The following is a 21535-nucleotide window of genomic DNA, read 5'->3' as shown; positions in this document are numbered from 1 at the left end:
TCTCTATTGAAGATGATTTAACACATCTGCTGTTTATTTGTTAATAATGGCATTCATATCTTCTCAATTATATATCAAAATATCAAAAGGTTCTCTGGTACATGTAATTTAGCAGCAATAGTCTGACAGACAGTCTAAAATGAGCTTACGGCTGATTGATACCTTCTTCTACAGGGGCCTTTAGTCCCGCCAAACAAATTAGCATAATCAGTCAAGTGACTTTAATTTGATTGGTTACAACTTAGAGGTGAAGCATGTTCATCGATCCAAATAACACAATTATATGTTCCCATTTTTATTCATTCTATGTACAGCAAGCAATTAAAATGTACTGATCTTTTAATATAAATATTATAAAAAGTCAAGTTTTTTTCTTAAGCTATACAAATATATATTTATATATAATACATTTACATTTTGGTCGTAATGTGTTCATTAGTTTAACTTATTTTCATTTCTCTTCCCTGTGCCATCCTTATGTTATCCCCGTTTCCTGTTCGGTTTCTGTTCGGCACATTGCCAGCTTCTTTTGCGTTGGATTTATGTGGCTAGGCTTTGTAGAGGAACTATTTTTTCAATACATCTCGATCTTCCTTGTCCGTGCCTCTTTTCATATTCAAGAGATGTACACAACAATATGTTACTAATTGAAGAATAAGCTAGTGTATATTTTTACTTCCGCACATACATAACTGTCAGTAAAGTGGATAACTACATTTTATGAAAATTTGTGCAGACAATAATTTTATTTCAATGAATTTAAAGTGAATTGGCTCAAGCTTTGAAGAATTCGAAACATGACAGTAAAGCATAAATAATATACATCAAAACAGTACAAAATCGCATGATTTAACAAAATTATCAGATTATACAAAGCGGTTTATTGTACATAAACTTTTTATGTATTTAAGACTTCAAAGATATATATATTTATATATATATCTTTGAAGCCTTAAATACAAAAATACATGTATACATATATATATATATGTTCTTTCTTTCTTTCAGTTATATTCTTTTTTTTCTGTAACTCGTATTGGCACAGTTTTCAAGAAAACTGCAGCAAGCAGTTTAGGAAATACATGACACCACTTACTCTAAGTTTTACATCATATTTATTGCCGATGTATATTCTGTTTTATTCTGTATATACTAAAGCCAAAATAGTAAAAAAACGAAAGTATAAAGGAAACTTAACGGCGGGCTACATTCACTGTATTTTCTTTCATTTACAGTCAACCTTCAAACAGTTTTCTGGTTTAGTAAACGCGAGAGAAGCTTGCAAATATGGACACTTGCTGCGTTGTTTTTAGCTCTGACTTGCAGAGAATTTATGTAACATTTCAATGCGTCCGCCCACTTCTCTTCCTGTTCCTGACATTGTCCAAGTAGATTTAGAGCAGTCTCTTTGTGTCCAAGATTTTCATCTTTCTCAATAGTTTTACAAAGATTGTTCAGTGCTTGCTGTTGTTCCTCTTGTCTACGTAGACGATTGTAAATCTTGTATTGTAGAAAGTAAAGGTAGGGTAGAGAATCCACTGCAGCCCAGTCCATCCAATAGTCTTTATCATGGTTTCTGTTAGTCATGTCATCTTGTGTAGATCTGAACATTTCATACTGTAGTTCATGAGGAACACAGTTGCTCTCCTGCACTAGGAATCTGACACAAAAAGCTGTTATACGAGTGACACATTCATCGCTTGTTCTGCGCATACCCTTAACAAATCTAAAGGTTGTATACGTTGATGCCTTTCGCAGCAAATGCAAATAGGTACCGCAGGATTAGAGTAAAACTGTTTTTCAACATGTCTCAGAAGTTGTTCAGCTTTCTCCATATCTCCTGTTCTGTACAGCACTGAAGCCAGTTTAAGTCTGCTAGATGACATGTCTGAGTTCAACCCAGCTGTAAGCCAATCCAATGCGTCAGTTGATACTTGATTGTTCTCACTAATGCTGGATGATGCCAATGCTGATCCATAAGTGGCAAAGAGAAAATGTGCAAGAAAGTTTGATGCCGCATGTTCTAGTCTGTTGTCGACATTTCCACGAATGGTATCAAGTTTTTCTACAGATTGCTTTAATACTCTAATATCTGTATTTGGATTTCCTAATAAAATATGAATGTGATTTATACCTATTTGGTATGCCAAATTGAAGTAATTTGAGGCCGAAGCAAGTGCCCGCCTTTCAAGAGAGGACTGAAAACGGTATGCTTTTTTCGGTGCTAAGTTCAGTTTTACTTGTAGTCTACGTCCGAGGTCATCAATATCAATTCTACATAACCAGTGTCCATCACTTTCTATGATATCACTTATGAGTTTTGAAAGTTCGTGTTTTGTTTCAGATGTAAATTGTCCTGCCATCAAATTGTTTTCAGATATTATGAAATGTGAACAATGATCATTCTGTACACAGCTATTTAATTCCTGTAAGCAGTATGTTAAGCATGTAAACAAGTTGCCTTCTTTCCATATGCATGGTTCTGTGTCTTTTATACAATGGAATAGAACTGCTTTACACATATAACTTGATATATTTACTTCCCCCTTAGTATTTTTAAAGTATTTAAAAATCATCTTCATCAACACGTAGCACCTTATTTGTGTTATGTTTAAATCAAACATCAGACACCTTTCCGCCAGACATGTAGATATTCTCCATTCCAACTCAGGGTATAAACTGATCTTACTTCCAGTTGCAACAACAAAACACTCTGTACTGGCTGCATATCTTCTCATCTCTTTTGTTGGCCACTTCCCTCCTATATCTTGTCTCTCTATCCAACTTGATGCAGACTGAGGCCAGGATTTACAGGGTAGAGCTAACACCATGTCTTTGTCCTTCGATGCATGATGTCCTTGTCTAACAAAGGCTGGCCCGTGGTTTTCGAAATCTGGAACATTAATGTTTGTGTTCTTGAGCAATATTCTTCCTTTCCTGTCAGTACTTAGTTTTAAATCAGGCATATGAGTGCTTGTCATAGAATGGGTTTCTTCAGAAATAGGTTTTTGTAGGAAACAATATCCGGGTGTAGTGTTCTCATCCTGTATCATAAGGTAGTTTACCTTGCCAGGTTCCCACTCCGACCAGTCTTGCATTACATTGACATCGTGATTGCAGCCTAGAGTATCTATGTCTGACTGAAGTCCTACAGTAGTTGTTCCTTCACTCTGACTGCCAAGATGATAAAAAGTTGAATTTCTACCAGTTACCTTCCATGAAATAGTTTCCATCGACTCGCATAGTTGTTGTGTTCGTCTTTTTTTCAACACCTCTCCTTCATTCACTCCTATGTCATTTAACACCTCTGATAAGCTCTGCGATATATGTTCTCCATCTTTGCTGTAATATAGATTTGAAATTTATCTATTTATTGGATGGAACATGGTCTTTTTGTCTTAATATAAACTTGTCCTCATATACAAGATTAAAAAACAGGAAACAAAATGATTGTTCATTTAAAAGGTCCTGAATGACAGTATCAATGTTCCAACGAGAATTACACATTTCGTTTTTGTCGTTTTGGGCGTTCAAATTTTTTTTTAATTCTGTTTTTCACTATTTGTCTTCAAATAAGTTATATGCGGTTATCTATAAAAATGTCTTTTTTCTGGTATATTAGAAATTATAATTAACAACGGTATATTGTACAATACAATGATGATGTGTTTTTTTTGTTGGTCAAGATATGTTTTATTTTCAAGCATAACAATAAATGCCATGATATGCCTCAGTTATATTATGGACAAAATTAAATTCTTTTCAAACATAATTATATTCATCGCTGGTTTTAATATATGAGCCGCGTCACGACAAAACCAACATAGTGGGTTTGCGACCAGCATGGATCCAGACCAGCCTGCGCATCCGCGCAGTCTGATCAGGATCCATGCTGTTCGCTATCAGTTTCTCTACTTGTAATAGGGTTTGTAAGCGAACAGCATGGATCCTGATCAGAATGCGCGGATGTGCAGGCTGGTCTGGATCTATGCTGGTCGCAAACGCACTATGTTGGTTTTGTCATGACACGGCTCATATACCGGTAACTATAGCATATTGGGACAATATTCAGTGACAGACTTTGATACCAGGATATTTTCTCGATTTGCCATATTTTCCTCCTTTTAATAAAATGAGAATCTGTGCTGTTATAATTACATGTATAAGTATTCTTGTATTGAAGGAAGATTATGAAAGTGATATAAACAAGTTACAATTATTCTTTTAATTAAATGTTAACATATACATGTAATTGTACGCCATATTTCCTCTACACTTCATTTTAAATGATATGGTGTTGTTTTTTATTTTCTTCCTCATATATGTTAAGAAGAGGGGACCAGGGGAGTATAGGAAGATAATTATGTGAGAAATTGGATAGTGTGAAATAAGATTATGTATATCGGTATAATCCAATACCTAAATTTTCTAACATTGTATAGAAACATTTTGACGTAAAATATATCTGAAAAATCTACTTATTTATTGCAATTAGTGTTTGGCAGAGTGGTGTCTGCAAAAAAGAGAGAACAAAAACAGAATCCCTACAGAAAGTATAACACGGTAAAAATGAAATTGTTGAAGCTTCGATTCGTGAGCCTGTTCATGGGCGGTAGTGGTAATTGCAATCTATGGCTAACGCCCCCTAGCACCGGCCTTATTAAGAAGAATTCAACGTTTAACATGAACTGGTACAATCGTGAATTATGAAACATCCGCAGATGTTTTCATATGGCAGTTAACGTGGAACCTTCAAAGTTTGCAAGTTCTGGTTCATAACATTCAGAGCATTAGATATAATAGACTTTTACTCTTAAAGTAAACTTTAATTGTTGTTATATTTTTCTGGTCCTTCGGGGTCCTTCGGGTCATTGATTCCATTACCATTAAGTGTTGAAAAAAATTCATTACACCTCATGTACGAACTCAATGAAACCGAGTCTGCAATTTTCATGTTATTGTGTTGTGATAATGCTTCCGATTGATCACCCTTTTTCCAAATTCATTGTGTCATACTACCTTGATCAACATTATATGAAATTCCTTCAAATTCTTTCTACAATATTTCTATAGCACAGACAGATAGATTGAAATATCAGATACAATTTCTAATCTTAATCCTACAATTCAGAGTTAATTTTCGAAACATTTTGGTACTGTCAGATATGGCTAGTAGTCATTCTTTCATATCCGAAATAAAAACTGGAATGCCTAGGTCAATGCGTAACTCAAATATAATATTATGTCTATACCCAGGCCAGTTTCTGTCAAGGCATGGCTATCCAGCTAGCTGTCCCCGATATTGCTTAAAAGAATGCACGGTGGGGCACCACAAGTAAAGCTGTGTGGTCGCCATATCACCTTTTCAGCGTTGGTGCAACTTAAAACCCAATAACAACAAAAGTATTGTACCAAAACTAATGCATGGCTAAAATATCAAGATATGTCAAGGTTAAGCACATCTAATCTAATAAAATATAACACGTCAAATCAAATCAAATCAAATCAAATCATATTACAGATGGCTTGTACCCAATATTATGCCGTCCATGTACTGGCACGGCTCCATCAAACCGAGTCTAAAACATTTTCAATAATTGCCGTTTTGGGTGTGTTTATTTTAAGTTATTCATTTTTATCTAGTTAACGATACACCTATAGTTTTCAACATGAAATGGATAACGCATCTATGACTAAGAATGTTTAAGATTTGATACATCATGTAGCCTGTGTTAAGGCTGTCTAAAATTATAAAATAAAGCACTAAAATCTTGTTGTGGGCAAAGTATACTACATATTAGAAACGAAACATAAATTGCCTTACATGATATATTCTCATTACAAATAAAAAAATAACTTACTTTGTTGCCATTTCGTCGTTCTTTCGCTTCCCAACAAAACAACATAAAATTAATGAATATTTGTCCAGACCATATTTACATATAAGTACAATGTAACTATGCTTGCTTTACAAAATCATCTTATTTCATCTTTAATTGCGATGTTTTATACTTATTGAATGAAGTACAAGTTTCCTGTTAAGTTTCCGCTTTGGGTTTGATGAAAGCTTCTAAGAAATAGATAGCAGCTTGATAGAGCGGTAGTTTTATTTGTATTATATTCCTGTTGTTCATAAATCCGCCTTATTGGCGTGAGGAAGCGGTTCGTAGTGAACATTTTAACTTACCAGTATTTTACAAAATCAAGCAAGGAACTCTTTAAAAGACATTTACTATCAAGATGACAATTTTTGTTGAGATATTGACACACTTTCACGGTGACTCAATTCTTTTATTTCTTGATATTGAAATTCATTGAACTTTAAATGGACTGTTCCAAATCACAATTTGTAAAAAAACAGGCTCTTCCCATATACGTCTGGTAAGCATAATAGCCGAAGAAATCAGATTGAACTGGATAAATTAATTGTTAATCATATATAATACCAATCACTGCTAACAAAACTCCGCATCAAATCAAATTTAAGAAGAAGGTGTTGTAATAATTCATACAAATGACATACTAGTATGTTAAACAACACAGCAACATGACTAAACAAAAGCTTCATAAACATCAAATCTAGGATAAGTTTTACTACTACTTCCTGAATTCAGGGTCTTGAAAGACCCTGCTGAAATTTATAAATATTCTGATACAATTAAGTGCATCTTTAATACAGAATATAATGCTAGCAAAACAGTAACTGTTCCGTCATACAGCTAGTGTACGTTGAACTTCAACAGACGGGTACTTTCTATAATAATAATAATAATAATAATAATAATAATAATAATAATAATAATAATAATAATGATAATAATAATAACAACAACAACAATAATAATAATAATAATGATGATAATACATAACAATAATAGTACTACTACTGCTGCTGCTGCTGCTGCTGCTGCTGCTGCTGCTGATGCTGATGATGATGACAGTCTTTACTGGTAATGTGGGTAGAATCTGTTAGCCACCAGCAGACTAAGGGTAAGATAAGCATTCATGTAAAAAATTTCAGACTCGGTTTAATGAAGTCTGTTCACCAGAGATAATGTAAAATGGGAACATCAAGCCCTCTATCACAGGGTAAACTGTATTCAGTTTAAAAGAGTTTAGTATATCGTGCTGGAATCATTGATCTGAAGCACTTGACACCTATCAATGTGAAGTAAATAAGACACAGTTTAACATGTCTATATGTCTAAAGAGGTAACCTGAAATTTAGTTCGAAATATGTCACAATTGGTAAGGGTGAATAAGGTTGAAAAAACCTTCTCCAAAGTAAAATATATTTGCAAGATATATTGTTATAATGAAATTATTGTTAAATGTATAAACTGTTCGTCATAAAGTTTTGTATATGTATGCCTCATGGGCTTTTAAGGCTCTGATTGAAATAAACTTTGAAACTTTGAAACTTATATAACATTCCATATTTATGAATGCTCATCTGCTAGTTACACATTCCCAGTTAGAACTCATTTAAAATAATCATCAGTAGATTTTCATTGTTTCATAAGAAAGAAAGGAAATAAACGATGAAGTACAATATTATAACTTATATCAAAACAATTATTATAGCGTGTCTAGATTTGATTTTGTCTAAAAAAATTTATTTCCTGACACTTTACTTGAAGGGTTGAAAATTTAAGTGATTCTCAATTTGCTTAAGTAACATTGATTATTACATTAAAGGAACTCCACTGAGGTCCAATAGCCTTAAATGATATATTTTGAAATTCTTTCTTAAATCAACTGGTACATTTAAATTTGAAACCAAGCAATAGATTATACAAAAATATACACGGTATTAAATTGGTAATCGATTTGTATGCGATTTTGGCCGATTAAATTGAAAAGCGTTTAAACGGTTTTCACTTTTTGGGCCAATTTGCACAATGAAATTGATTATTTCTGGGAAACGGAGTGAGCGAATGGTCTGAAATTTTGTACATGAGTTATTGGTCTAGACATACATTTAGTTATATAAAAATCTTGAAAAAATATTTTCGGTCCCTTCACGTCAAAAAACCTCATTGGAATCCCTTTAATATAAATTTACTGGCTTAAAATTTTGAAGACTTTTGACTACATGTATTTCACTATATCTTAAAAGAACTGTTATAATAACAGATTTGTTCTAGGTTTGACGTATACTGCAGTATTGGTATTCACCAATTCAGTTAACATGACATTTTTAAATTTATAAAAAAAAACATAATCAGTTACATGTACATGCATTTAGATCATTTTTAAAAGTATTATCTATTATAAACGTATCGTTAATAACTCATATTTTATGAAATATGAATTTTTATTAAGCTGGTTTCCTTCCAAGTGTGTCCATTGTTAATACCATGGAGCTTTATATAACTGTAATAAAATGTTCTGTTTATAATGGGTAATTTAATTTTAATTTTCCATTCGTAGACACAGACACTTGGGGTGTGGAGCTCAAAACGCCTTTAAAATCAAAATTTAATGTATATTTGTCAATCCCCGCACATGTACTGATTATATACACGACACAACCAAGTACTCCGAGAACTCGCTGAAGTGATAGAGAAACAGAGGAAAGATGCAAAACACATTAGAAACAAACCTATGAAGATCCAGTTTGTGAAGGAGGGTGAAGTAGGCCAGGAAAGTAAAAAGATCATATCAGGAATCCTAAATCAGGCAAGGGATTGGCAGTTAGAAGTTGATCTAGGAAAGAAGATGCAATTTCCTGATATTGTACCAACCAACCTAAGACCAGACATGGTACTTTGGTCTACAAGCAGTAAAAAGGTAATAATCATAGAGTTGACAGTTCCCTGGGAGGAGAGATGTGGCGAAGCAAATGAAAGAAAGAGGGCAAAATATGATGGACTGTTGGCAGAGTGCAGAGATATAGGATGGCAGACATGGAACTTTCCTGTTGAGGTTGGCTGCAGAGGCTTCCCTGCACAGTCAGTGTGGAGAATGTTTTCTGCAGTGGGAGTGACTGGCCAGAATAGAAGAGCAGCAATCAAGAAACTGGGCCAAGCAGCAGAGAAAGCATCTTGCTGGATATGGATGAAGAGAGACAGTAGTAGCTGGAAACCCACCACCAATGCGCAGTGATTGATCACCACTGTGGACCCCCCATCCTGAGAGTGTACCGAGCTAGGGGTCGAAACACATGATGACGGATGGCCTCGGCTGAGGACATTGATGGTGTTTGCAGTTATTCCACCAGTACTGTATGTAAGTAACTACAATATGTACTGTATATCAAAAAAAAATAATATAAAATCTGGAAACAATGTGATCCCTCGGAAGCATTAATCACAACAAAATTGCAAGAGAATTGCAGACTCGGTTTGATTGAGTCTGTACATGAGGGATAATGAATACGTGCAACATCCCTTACGCCCCCTAGCACCGGGTTGAGCGGTACTCAATTCTCAACACTTAATAGTGCTGGCATCAATAATCCCGAAGGACCAGAAAAATATAACAAAACTGAAGTGAAGTACGGGGCAACTTTTTACAGCTGCCACACAGCACTTGACACCTGCTGTTGTGAAGTATAAAATCTGAAGTGATCCCTCGAAAGCATTATAATCACAACAAAATTACAAGAGTATTGCAGACTCGGTTTGATTGAGTCTGTACATGAGGGATAATGAAAAGTGTTTTGTTTTTGTTGAGTATTGTTCTCTATGCCTTCTCTTTAGTTACTGCCCTTATGTATGTAAAATTATGCTTAATGTAGCTGCATGCTTCTTTTGTTTGTTTTTTTCTGTATTGTGTCTGCCATAAAGAAATGCTGTATAAGGCCTGTATTTTTGTTTTATATTATCCTTTATATGCTTTTCATGTGCTTCTTGTGTACTCCATATGTGCTTATTACTGTTCTGTATATGTGTAGAGTCATTTGTCAGTTAGTTAGTGTTTGAGTGTGTGGCAGCTGCTGATCAGCTTTTCACATATCCCATTATGGGGACAATAGCTTTTTACAGTTTTTTACCTTTTTATTTCTACTTTTAATTTAATTCGGTATTAATTAATATATATGTATGTATATATATATATAGTACTGATATATGCTGAAGCATCATGCTGGACTATAGGTCAACCATATTGAAATAAGATTGAATCATTATTATTTTAAATTATTTTTAAAAAAAATATTTTTTTTTTTTTTCTAATTCTGATTATAGGGTTGTGTACATAAAATGGAATTATTGTATGATGTAATATTCTGTGATGTTTGATTGTAGTGTTATATTTGCTTTTAATCAATTAATATTATCTTATCCATATTTATATGTGCTTATAAATCTAATTTGTTTTACAGAGTCATTCATAAATGTACATTGATCTTCTTAATCCTTTTATATATTTTCTTTTATACAGATTGTTTGTTTGCATTGTTAAAGGATATTCTGTTTTGTCGGAAAATAGCTTATATAGCTAAAGTTTATATGTTTTATGTAACCGACTGTAAATAAAGATTACATGTATCTTATCTTATCTTATGAATACGTGCAACATCCCTCAAGCCCCCTAGCATCGGCTTGAGCGGTACTCAAACCGGTGTAAGCCGTTTAAAAAAATCATATTTCAACCTGTATAATTATAAACAGTGTATTATTATACAGTATGAAATATGATTTTTTTAAAGGTGTCTGTGTTCGTAGAGGGAACATGAACGAGAGCGCCATTTGTACTTTTAGTACTACATTACCTTTGAACATAAATGTTAGTGGTGTTCAATCTACATCAGTCGCGAAAATGGCTGACAGAAGGAAAAGGCATAGAAATGGTAATGTTTTCCTACTGCAACTGTTCAGAGATATAAAATATTATATTATTTGAATACTTTTTAACATTTTATGATTTACAGTTGTTGTTCAGAAGTTGTCATATTTTTGTTTTAAAATTTGTTATTCGTACTTAAAATATGTCGTACCAAAGTGACAATTATTATATATTAGTAAAAGGACAAATGTCAATCATAAGGCTACTATGTTGGCTATATCCTGGATAAGACCCCGGGGTCTAAACCAGGAGTATATATTAGGTTCACTCCGTTTTCTTTAGTGTATTATATACAAGTTTTACTACTGAAAAATACATAGGGGTCTAAACGAGTATACATGTATGTATGGTTCAATACGTTTCCTTTAGTTATATATAGCTATCCGGTTAGCTCAATAGGTAGACTGTTGGACTGTGAATCGGGCCACCTGGGTTTGATTCCCAAACAGCGCTGGACACTTTCATGGTGCTTGATCATAAAATCTTTTCTACGGTCATATATGCACTGTACCTCTGCTCTGGTATGTACAGAAGTTTTAGTTCCTTGCAAAAGTGAAGGCAACTAGTACTGGTAAACTGCTTGACACCCTGCCCAGGATTGATGCGGTGGCTGAACTGTGCTCTGGTTAATTCAATGTGACTTACTGCCATGATCCTGAGTGAAAAGTACCAACACCACCACCACTTCTTTAGTGTATTATATTCATAGTTTTACTTCTGAAATATACATAGGGGTCTAATCCTGGAGATTGCCGCCTATTTTTTTACTTTCCTTTCACCAACAATCCGACATGCATTTATTTCCTATATGCCTATAACACTAGCGAGAGGTGTTGGCGATATATTTTTCTATGTTTTACAGCAGAATAAAGGCTGTCTCCCCTAGCCTAAAGATAGGTACCAAAAAATGCTACATTTCCATCTGAAATGCCCTTTGCAGTCTTTCTAGAACCATGACTCAACAGCAGTTGACTTAAATCAGCTAGTTGATAAATTTAATTGACTGAAAGCTGGTTCTATAAGTTATAAGATAATCCCTGCTATGTACAATGCATGTTAAATTGAATTAAAATTGAAAATTTTATAATTCTCAGTTGTTGGAATTTCAGGCTTTCCCCATTTTAAGCTCGACTATTCGCAGAATATGAGAGCTATTGTAGTCGCACGGCGTCGGCGTCATCGTTCGCGTCGGCGTCTGCGTTGGTTTAAGTTTTTTGTAAAGTCAAATATCTCAATTATTATTTGAGATATTCAATTGAAACTTACAATACTTATTTATAGTAACAAGGTACATCAGATTGACAAGTTGGATAACTCTGCCTACAATATTGACAGAATTATGCCCCTTTTTAACTTAGAAATTTTGGTTAAAGTTTTTTTGTAAAGTCAAATATCTCAATTATTGCTTGAGATATTCAATTGAAACTTACAATACATATTTATAGTAACAAGGTACATCTGATTGACAAGTTGGATAACTCTGCCTACAATATTGACAGAATTTTGCCCCTTTGGAACTTAGACATTTTGGTTAAAGTTTTTTTGAAAAGTCAAATATCTCAATTATTGCTTGAGATATTCAAATGAAATTTAAAATACTTTTTTATAGGAACAATGTACATTCAGTTTTGCAAAATTTGCATAACGCTGCCTGCAATATTTGCAGAATTATTTGCCCCTTTGAAACTTAGAAATTTGGTTAAAGGTTAAAGGTTTTCAAAGATATTTACTTGAAACTTTACACATGCACCTAGGGTCATAATTGGAGGGTCATAATTGTATGTCACTGACCAAGTTCCATAACTCTATCTTGCATTAAGGCTGATTCATATCCCCTTTTCTACTTAGTCTCTCTTGGTTATTGTTTTACTTGCAAGTTTTACATATCTCAATAACTATTAAAGATATTTTATTTTAAAACTTCACATGCATTTGGGTCATAATTGTAGGTCACTGACAAAGATCCAATATTCTTTCTTGCATTTAGGCTGATTTTTTCTTCCCCTTTTTCAACTTAGAAATTCATGGTAAAGTTTTGCTTGTAAGCTGTTATCTCAATAACTACTGTAGGGTTTGTGCCTTTTTTGGGACAATTTTATGCATTCATAATAATAAAGCAGTGATTTACTTGATAAACATCTTAATAACAAGCTTTGTACCTTTTCTGTCAATTTTATGTATTCATAGGTAATTAGTATTATTATACTCAATAAAACACCCTTGTGACATTACCTTCCGAATAGTCAAGCCAATACTTTATAATTAGACTCTCTCTAAGGCCTATAACATGAATTTATAAAAAAAATTAGCCCTTTTGTGAACTTAAAAAAAATTAACATTATATAGGCTCTTTTACTATCAAGCACTTAGAATAGTCGAGCGTGCTGTCCTACTGACAGCTCTTGTTTTATTTATCGTGCGATATTTTCGCCTTCAGAAAACCACAGATTGTTTTGAAAGTAGCAAAAAAATCAGTTGATACACAAAGTGGATAAATAAGATTTAGCATCATCCTGTGGTCCTCTACAACATTTATATAAACCAAAATAAAAACCCTGGGGCCAAAATTGGTCCCACCCCATGGTCACATGGTTTATGTAGACTTTTCTTCTCAGAAACTACAATGCCAAGAGCTTGGATTTTTGATATTTAGCATTGGGCCGAGTGGAACAACAAAAGATTTGTAACTCATGACACTTGTGTCAAAATGTCCTAGCCAGGGGGGTCATTTACTATACACAGACTTGTATCGTCAATTGGGTTATTGTGGCATATTTTTATGCAAGAAATATACTCATAGCTTATGTTTTTACCATTTCAAACTTTTTGCAGCAAAGGGAGATAAGCCAGATCGTGGTGAAGAAGAAGTTCAAGATGTAGATGAAAGCTCTCCTGTTATCCAGATGTTTAGAGGATTTCAACAGGAGCTTGATCAGCGTCATGATAAACATGAGAGAATAGTAAAACTGAGTAGAGATATCACCATTGAAAGCAAGAGAGCTATATTCTTGTTGCATAGAGTTAACAAGTGAGTTGTTTTTTGGTGTGAGTAAATGTACATTCTAACACTATTAGAGATTTCTCTTATATAGATAAAGAAGGTTGGAAGCGTGATATATTTCACAACAATTGACTAGCTGTCTTATGTCCTCTGTCTGTATTTGCAAACTGACACATTATCGGTGCCATTTTGTTTTAAAAATCTGATAAATAAGACTTTTTTGTTGAACTTTGTTCTGAAAATTATCTAGAATGATAGGAAATGGTCTAACTAAGAAAAAAAATCTGCTGTTCAGACGTTTAAAGTGTTGTTTAGTTGAGGTCACAATGTAGCCCCAAACATCGCGTGCAAAACCTGTGAAAACAAGAACGCAGTTTCAATATTGCAAACCAGTTAAATTTCACATTAATTTCACTATAAATACTCTGCTTTTCACTTGCAAAATATAAAGTGAAATAAAATAAACACAAAATTATCCACATTTTGGAAATTAGTTATTTTCATAATGTTTCTGCAGATGTTAGACTTAACAACAGAGTTTTTTTTCAACCGCCTGGAATAGCTTTCAAGGAACGTATTTATAAGAAACTCTGAGGTTAAAAACAATTTTCATTACCAACCATAATAATATAGTCCAACTATATTTTTTTCTTGACGAGTTAGAATGGAAATAGATATTAATTCTGTATGCAATGTAGTATAATAATGCACGGTTTTTCGATCAAATGCTTGGTAATTGATCACTCTGGTCTATTGGCCTTTGTGATTATATTCATGTACATTTGAACTCAAACATGCATTATTCTACAACAATGCACTCAGAATTGACATCTATGTCCTAAATAGAAGAACTATCATACTCAGTTACTCACTTTTGTGTCAGTTTTACGCATTGGTTAAAGTTTTGTTTGTAACATCTTTTAAACCCAAAATGTTTGCTCGGACGTCTGTCTGTCCGCACTCACAGGACAGTAATTATGTGGCTAGAGGAACAATAGGTAACTGTTCTTTCTCTTTGATGTCATTCATTCCGTAATGCTTTTATGTGGCTATTTTCTTTTGTGTGGCTAAAAAGAACAATAGAGAGAACAATAGAGTAGCCACATAATTACTGTCCTGTGAAAACGTCCGTCCGTATTATTATGAGCTTCATTCCGTAGTTAAATAAAGAACAAAAACTCATAAAATTCAAATTAAGAGCTATTTTTAGCTCACCTGTCACAAAGTGACAGGGTGAGCTTTTGTGATCGCTTTTCGTCCGGCGTCCGTCCGTGGTCCGTCCGGCGTCCGTAAACTTTTACTTTAAATGACATCTCCTCATAAACCACAAGGCCAATTTCATCCAAACTTCACAGGAATGTTCCTTTGGTGGTCACCTTTAAAAATTGTTCAAAGAATTTAATTCCATGCAGAACTGGTTGCCATGGCAACCAAAAGAAAAAACTTTAAATATCTTCTTTTAAAAAACCATAAGAGCTGGAGCTTAGATATTTGGCATGAAACATCTTCTAGTGAGTGTCTACCAAGTTTGTTCAAATAAAAGCCCTGGGGTCAAAATTGGCCCCGCCCCGGGGGGTCATTGATTTTCCCTATATGCATATAGTAAAAACTTAAAAAATCTTCTTTTAAAGAACTCAAAGAGCTATGGCTAAGATATTGAGCATCAAACATGTTCTAATAGGTGTCTACCAAGTTTGTTCAAAGAAAAGCCCTGGGATCAAAATTGGCCCCGCCCCAGGGGGTCATTGATTTTCCCTATATGCATATAGTAAAAACTTAAAAAATCTTCTTTTAAAGAACCAAAAGAGTTAGAGCTAAGATATTTAGCATGAAACATGTTCTAATAAGTGTCTACCAAGTTTGTTCAAATAAAAGCCCTGGGGTCAAAATTGACCCCGCCCGGGGGTCATTGATTTTCCCTATATATGCATATAGTAAAAACTTAAAAAATCTTCTTTTTAAAGAACTCAAAGAGCTATGGTTAAGATATTTAGCATCAAACATGTTCTAATAGGTGTCTACCAAGTTTGTTCAAATAAAAGCCCTGGGTCAAAATTGGCCCCGCCCCGGGGGTCATTGATTTTCCTTATATGTGTATAGCAAAAACTTATAAAATCTTTTTTGAAAAAACCCAAATAGCTAGAGTTAAGATATTAAGCATGAAACATCTTTTAGTGAGTGTCTACAAAGTTTGTTCAAATAAAAGACCTTGGGTCAAAATTGGCCCCGCCCCGGGGTCATTGATTTTCCTTATATGTGTATAGCAAAAAGTTAAAATCTTCTTTGAAAAAACCCAAATAGCTAGAGTTTAGATATTAAGCATGAAACATATTCTAGTAAGTGTCTACAAAGTTTGTTCAAATAAAAACCCTGGGGTCATAACTGGCCCGGCCCCAGGGGTGTCATTGTTTTTAACTATATGTGTATAGTAAAAACTTAAAAAAAATCTTCTTTTAAATAGCCCAATGAGCTAGAGCTTAGATGTTTAGCATGAAACATCTTCTTATGGGTGTCTACCAAGTTTGTGCAAATAAAAGCCCTTTGGTTAAATTGGCCCTGCAACGTTTGGGGGGGGTGGGGGTTGGGGGGGGCCTATATACAGGTGAGCGACCTCAGGGCCATCATGGCCCTCTTGTTTTGTTTTTATGAGCTTATTTTGCTTATGGACGTTGGTCCAGGTGGTGTTTATGAGCTTATTTGCCTCATAAACATCAAATTTTGGTACATCTGTCCGTCCGTCCACAAAACTGGATCCCGCGATAACTTGAAAAGTATTGAAAATATTTTTATGAAACTTGAAGTATGGGTAGATGGCAGTCTGGAAATTATGCACGTCTTTTTCTTTTCTTCCTATGTTGAAAATTCTGGTTGCTATGGCAACAAATAGACTGAAAATATAGCAAATTTTACACATACACTGAATCCAGTGATAACTCAAAAAGTACTGGAAATATTTTTATGAAACTTGACATATGTGTAGATGGCAGTCTGGAGATTATGCATGTCTTATCTTTTCTTCCTATTTTGAAAAAATATTGGCTGCCTTGGCAACAAATAGGCTTAAAAGATGGCAAATATAACAATATTTGTGATTAGTCAAAAGAGCTGAAAATTTTTATGAAATTGCATCTTTAATTCAAGAGTTATCTCCTCTAAGAATTTTGCTTTTAAAAATGTTATATTTTGGTGACAGGGATGTTTCAAATATTAACTTTAGAGTGTCCTTCAGTCTGTCTGTCTGTCTGTCTGTTCATAAAAACTGTTTCCTGTGATCACTTTTAAAGAACTTTTCCAACAAATTTACTTAACCCTTTCGAGGGTTATTGTTTTATTGATCACCTATTTGCCAGAGGGTTTTCTAAGAAATTTCTATATTATTAATAAATATAATAATTATTATTTGTTATTAGTATTATAATAATTATATATGTTTCCAAATCTGTGAGTATAATAATAATTATTGCCGATGGTATAATTTTCTTTATATTTATTATTATTTTCTTTATATTTATTATTATTTTTATATTAATTTATTATTATTACTATTATTATTATAGAAACCGGCTAAAGCTGTCCATATGGCAAATACGCCGAAAATAACAGGGACGGCATAAGCTGTCCCTATGGCAGTGAAAGGGTTAAAATAGAGAAAAATTAAAACATTAGTGAATGGCCAATTGCCCTTCAGAATGTTGATGGGGTTCTAACCGGTAGGGGACTTATGGATTGCTTGCAATGCTATGATAATTGCTTGTTTTACATCAGGAGAGCGACTTGTGCTGTTAAATATATCAAGTTTTATTTTTACAGTCCTACAGAAAATGCTGATATTTTACAACAGACTGAGGAAAAACTGGCAGCGTTGGAGAATACAAAATTCAGGGAGGTAGCTAAAGAGCTGGTGAATACTGATCCTTTCCAATTCTTGAGGGCTTATACAGCAGGTAAGAACTTGGCAAATGCCTGTCTCTGTGTGTGTGTGTCTGTTTCTTTTAAATTAGAAAGCGTAATATAATAAAGTAAAATTGATGTTTAAATTTTAATAAACCTTTACAGCAGCATACTTCCAGATTCATGCTAATTTTCATGAAGATTTTAAAAATGTATTTTAAAGTAAAATACTGTGAAGTGAGCAAAGAAAGTTATTTACAGATTGCAAACGGCACTTACAATCTATGTAAATTACCTAAAAGAGGTCAAAATATACATAAATACGACTTACTGCATTAGTAATGCAGTAGAATTATAGTAACTGATACTGCGAAATCAGTCATTAATCGCACATAACATGTAAATAATTAATTAAATTTTGAATGTTTTTACTTGTCTTAAGATCTTAATACATTTTTCTAAAGATAAAAAACATTGTTCTAAAGATTGAATTTCTTGAAATATTTTGGCTCATCTGGATGTGTGCAGCTTTAAGGAGTAATCATTTCTAAAGCGATACCTATTATAAACTTCTCATATATCCCTGATAAGTAGTAATCATGGTATGCATATGTAAACAACAAACATGTTAAAAGTCTTTCACTATGCTACCATTCTACATAACATGTGATAAAGTTATTCAAATGATGTAAAATCACTTGTTTTAAACTTTGTTTCCAGGGTTACAGGAATACATTGAAGCTTTGACATTCTATGTGTTTTTGAAGGACAATAAATTGATGCCCCTTAGTGATGTACAAGCTAGGCTTACATTCACAGCAAACGAAGCAAGTAAAGTGAACGAAGATAACAAAAGTTCCAATGAAAACAAAGGTGTCCCAATGGAACTATCGGAATCTGAGAATTCAGGACAAATAGTCAAACCTGAGAGTAAATTAATGGTTTATGTTCCTGCGAGTGAATATATTCTCGGTCTAGCAGATCTAACCGGTGAAATGATGCGTCGAGCCATCAACTCTGTCGGGTGTGGCGATATGGATCGCCCTTTTGAAATTTGTAGTTTCCTTCAGAGTATCGAAGCAGCATATGCATCATTGGGCAACGCAAACCGAGAAGTGAACAGGAAACTGCACACATTACGTCAGAGCTTGCGTAAAGTGGAGATGGCATGTTATACGTTACGGGTGCGAGGATCCGAAGTTCCAAAACACATGTTGATTGATATGATATCTAAACCAAGCATGGCGCAATTACATGTCGATGATACAGAAGTATTAGATGACGATTAAATAAATGTTCAAATTTAGATGTCTTCAACTTGTGTAATTTTCTGATGCATGGTTCCGAGTCATTTTAAAAATATATCACTCTGTAACTTCTTTAATTTACTAGGAGACTCTGTGTGTGTTATTCTTAATTCTTTTGGCAGATATCTAGTGATCATGAAGAATCCAGGACGAAAAGTTTAAAGAATTTTCATGGTTTATCAAGCGATTCATAAACAGCAATTAACCGTTATTTGTTGGAAACTAAATGTCACTCATACTGATATTAATTATTTTGCTGTTTGAAAACGTTTAAAGAATTTTCATGGTTTATCAAGCGATTCATAAACAGCAATTAACCGTTATTTGTTGGAAACTAAATGTCACTCATACTGATATTAATTATTTTGCTGTTTGACATCAATTACATAAAATGCCCATAAACAGCCTGTAACTGGTAGCATCCAAATCACATTATCACACTAAGAAAAGCGTATCTCTTAAGTGGGAATTTAGAGGAAATTTCCAGTTGTAACAGGTCTGCAAAGTTTTCAACAACCAATAGAATGACTAGGTTACTTTTTTTAGTATAAATTAAGTCCTCCATTTGTTGTTGTTGTTTTTTTTTTCTTATTAAGAGAATTTTGAAAACTACAGGTGTATTTCAGAACCATGTGTAAGCTACTGAGATTTATTTCAAGATAACTGTGCCAGTATTGGTTTAGCTTTTAGGGAGAACACATTAATCTTCTCTATGAAAATTTTGTATCAAATCTAGGTAAATGTATAAAATATACAACATTCTTTCCCATTTTCAAGTGTCTTTTAATATTTTATTGAGAAATAATTGATTTGGTGTTATAAGATTTAAACAATTTATAAATTGCTTTGATTTTTATTCCTAGAAAAGCATATGTAGTGTAATCCTAGTAAGGGCCAGTAACTCATATTAATGAATACAAGTAAGCATCAGAGTTGTCTCCCATTTCATAACTAATAAGCAGATTAAGTAGTTCTCTGTTACCATAGCAAAACAAGAGAAGACATATCTTGTTCGGTTGTTCATATGCAGGCCTCTTGACCTTTACCAGGCTGAATGGTCTTTCTATCTGTATGTAACCATTCATCATTATAAGGGAAAATTTCAAAATATGTGCTTACTGGATAGGGCACAGTGTAGACCATATTCAGACAGTAACGAGGTGCCAGCTAGTTTTGGACTGCACTGGTCACATGGGTAGAACCTGTAGCCACCAACAAGCATATTATTCAAGTAGTGAGAGTTGCAGATGTCAAACTATATCCACTTTTATATTCTCATTAGGTAATGGTTAAGGTCGTATACTTCAAACCACTTGTCTGTGACCTGTAGGTTTGAGCCATGTCAGCATCTCTAAATTTTCCTGTGAGAAAGCTTTCCAGCTCGCTGTCAAAACCTTGGTGGTTCTACTTTGGTGCCCCTTTATGCCTGAAATAATCTTAAGGGGCACCCGAGGTCTTCCTCCACCAATAAATCTGGAAAGTTGCCATATAACCTATATATTATGTTGGTGCGACGTGAAATCCAATGAAATATATATATATATAAAATAAGTAAAATGAAAGACAAATAAGACTAAAGGTTTTTTAATTTACTTGTTTCATATTATTAATTACACTGTACAGAATTATGTACACATCACTGTATTGCACAGCTATCTTGTAGCACAATAGTATAAACATTCTACCTCTAAATTCTTTAATTCTACACAATTTGAAGAGATAAAAATAAGAGGAATATATGATTTTGGTTGATACTTTACCAGTATATAATTGTAATATTTTATTTGATATCTCTCGAGAAATAAAGACGTTGGTACATTATATATATCGGACAAGAGTGCAGGTTTTTTTAAAATCAAGCTCTTTATTTTGGTTCAGACACAGTTATAAAAACAGAATATCTGTAAACTGCTTTCTTGGAGTTACAATTATCTTGTATTCAAAATAAATAAAGATAATTAAAACAATTATGTTTTTAGAAAACTCAAATACTAAAAAAGAGAAAGAAAAACATTAAAACAACTTGCATAATAAACAAAAAGTTCAACACAGTGTTGAAATAAAATCTAATTTTAAAAAGTATAGTCAATTAAGTTCATATAAATATGTGTTTTAATTGAAATAAATTGTATTCAAAAGAGAAAATGGCAGAAAAAGGGGAGATAATAAAAATCCTACAGTGTCAAAAATTAATCTTAATATACTAGGATCATCATAAGTTAACAAAGGAATGGTAAAGTATATTTATAACTTTGAAAAAAACAACAACACCAGAAATAACACAAAATGATGATGTAAAAGACTTAATTAAGTCATGTTTGTGAAATAATGTCACTTGCGGTGATTACTATAAATAATAAATTACTTATTAAATAATCATTATTAACTTTCATTTTATAAGAAAGCTCATTGCTATTTGAACAACTCTGGAATCTGTTTCCTAGTACTAAATCAGAACTCATTTGTTTCTTGGGACTAACCAGTACTGGTGTCATGTGAGGAAAACCTGGATGTAACGTCAGTTGGGGCTTAATCCTACCATCTC

The 21535-nt window shown here is 33.5% G+C and overlaps 2 protein-coding genes across 2 annotated transcripts; one reads left to right on the top strand and one right to left on the bottom strand.

Moving 5' to 3' along the window:
* Positions 1-1672: 1672 nt before the first annotated feature.
* On the bottom strand, positions 1673-6127 carry LOC132741446 (uncharacterized). Its single transcript, XM_060729607.1, has 2 exons — positions 5862-6127; positions 1673-3342 (listed from the first exon to the last, which is right to left on the bottom strand). Exons 1-2 carry the CDS (start codon positions 5870-5872, stop codon positions 1677-1679), a joined length of 1677 nt encoding a protein of 558 aa, XP_060585590.1. The 5' UTR covers positions 5873-6127; the 3' UTR covers positions 1673-1676.
* A 4523-nt stretch (positions 6128-10650) lies between these two features.
* LOC132741434 (translin-associated protein X-like) lies at positions 10651-21258 on the top strand. The gene is made up of 4 exons (XM_060729595.1): positions 10651-10795; positions 13624-13819; positions 17603-17736; positions 18404-21258. The coding sequence occupies exons 1-4, from the start codon at positions 10678-10680 to the stop codon at positions 18970-18972; spliced, it is 1017 nt and encodes a 338-aa protein (XP_060585578.1). The 5' UTR covers positions 10651-10677; the 3' UTR covers positions 18973-21258.
* The last annotated feature ends 277 nt before the right edge of the window (positions 21259-21535 follow it).

Source organism: Ruditapes philippinarum, unplaced genomic scaffold (assembly GCF_026571515.1).
Source record: "Ruditapes philippinarum isolate M1 unplaced genomic scaffold, ASM2657151v2 ctg5133_1_1_1_1, whole genome shotgun sequence".
Classification (NCBI taxonomy): Eukaryota; Metazoa; Mollusca; class Bivalvia; order Venerida; family Veneridae; genus Ruditapes; species Ruditapes philippinarum.
This window is presented reverse-complemented; position numbering and strand designations above follow the sequence as displayed.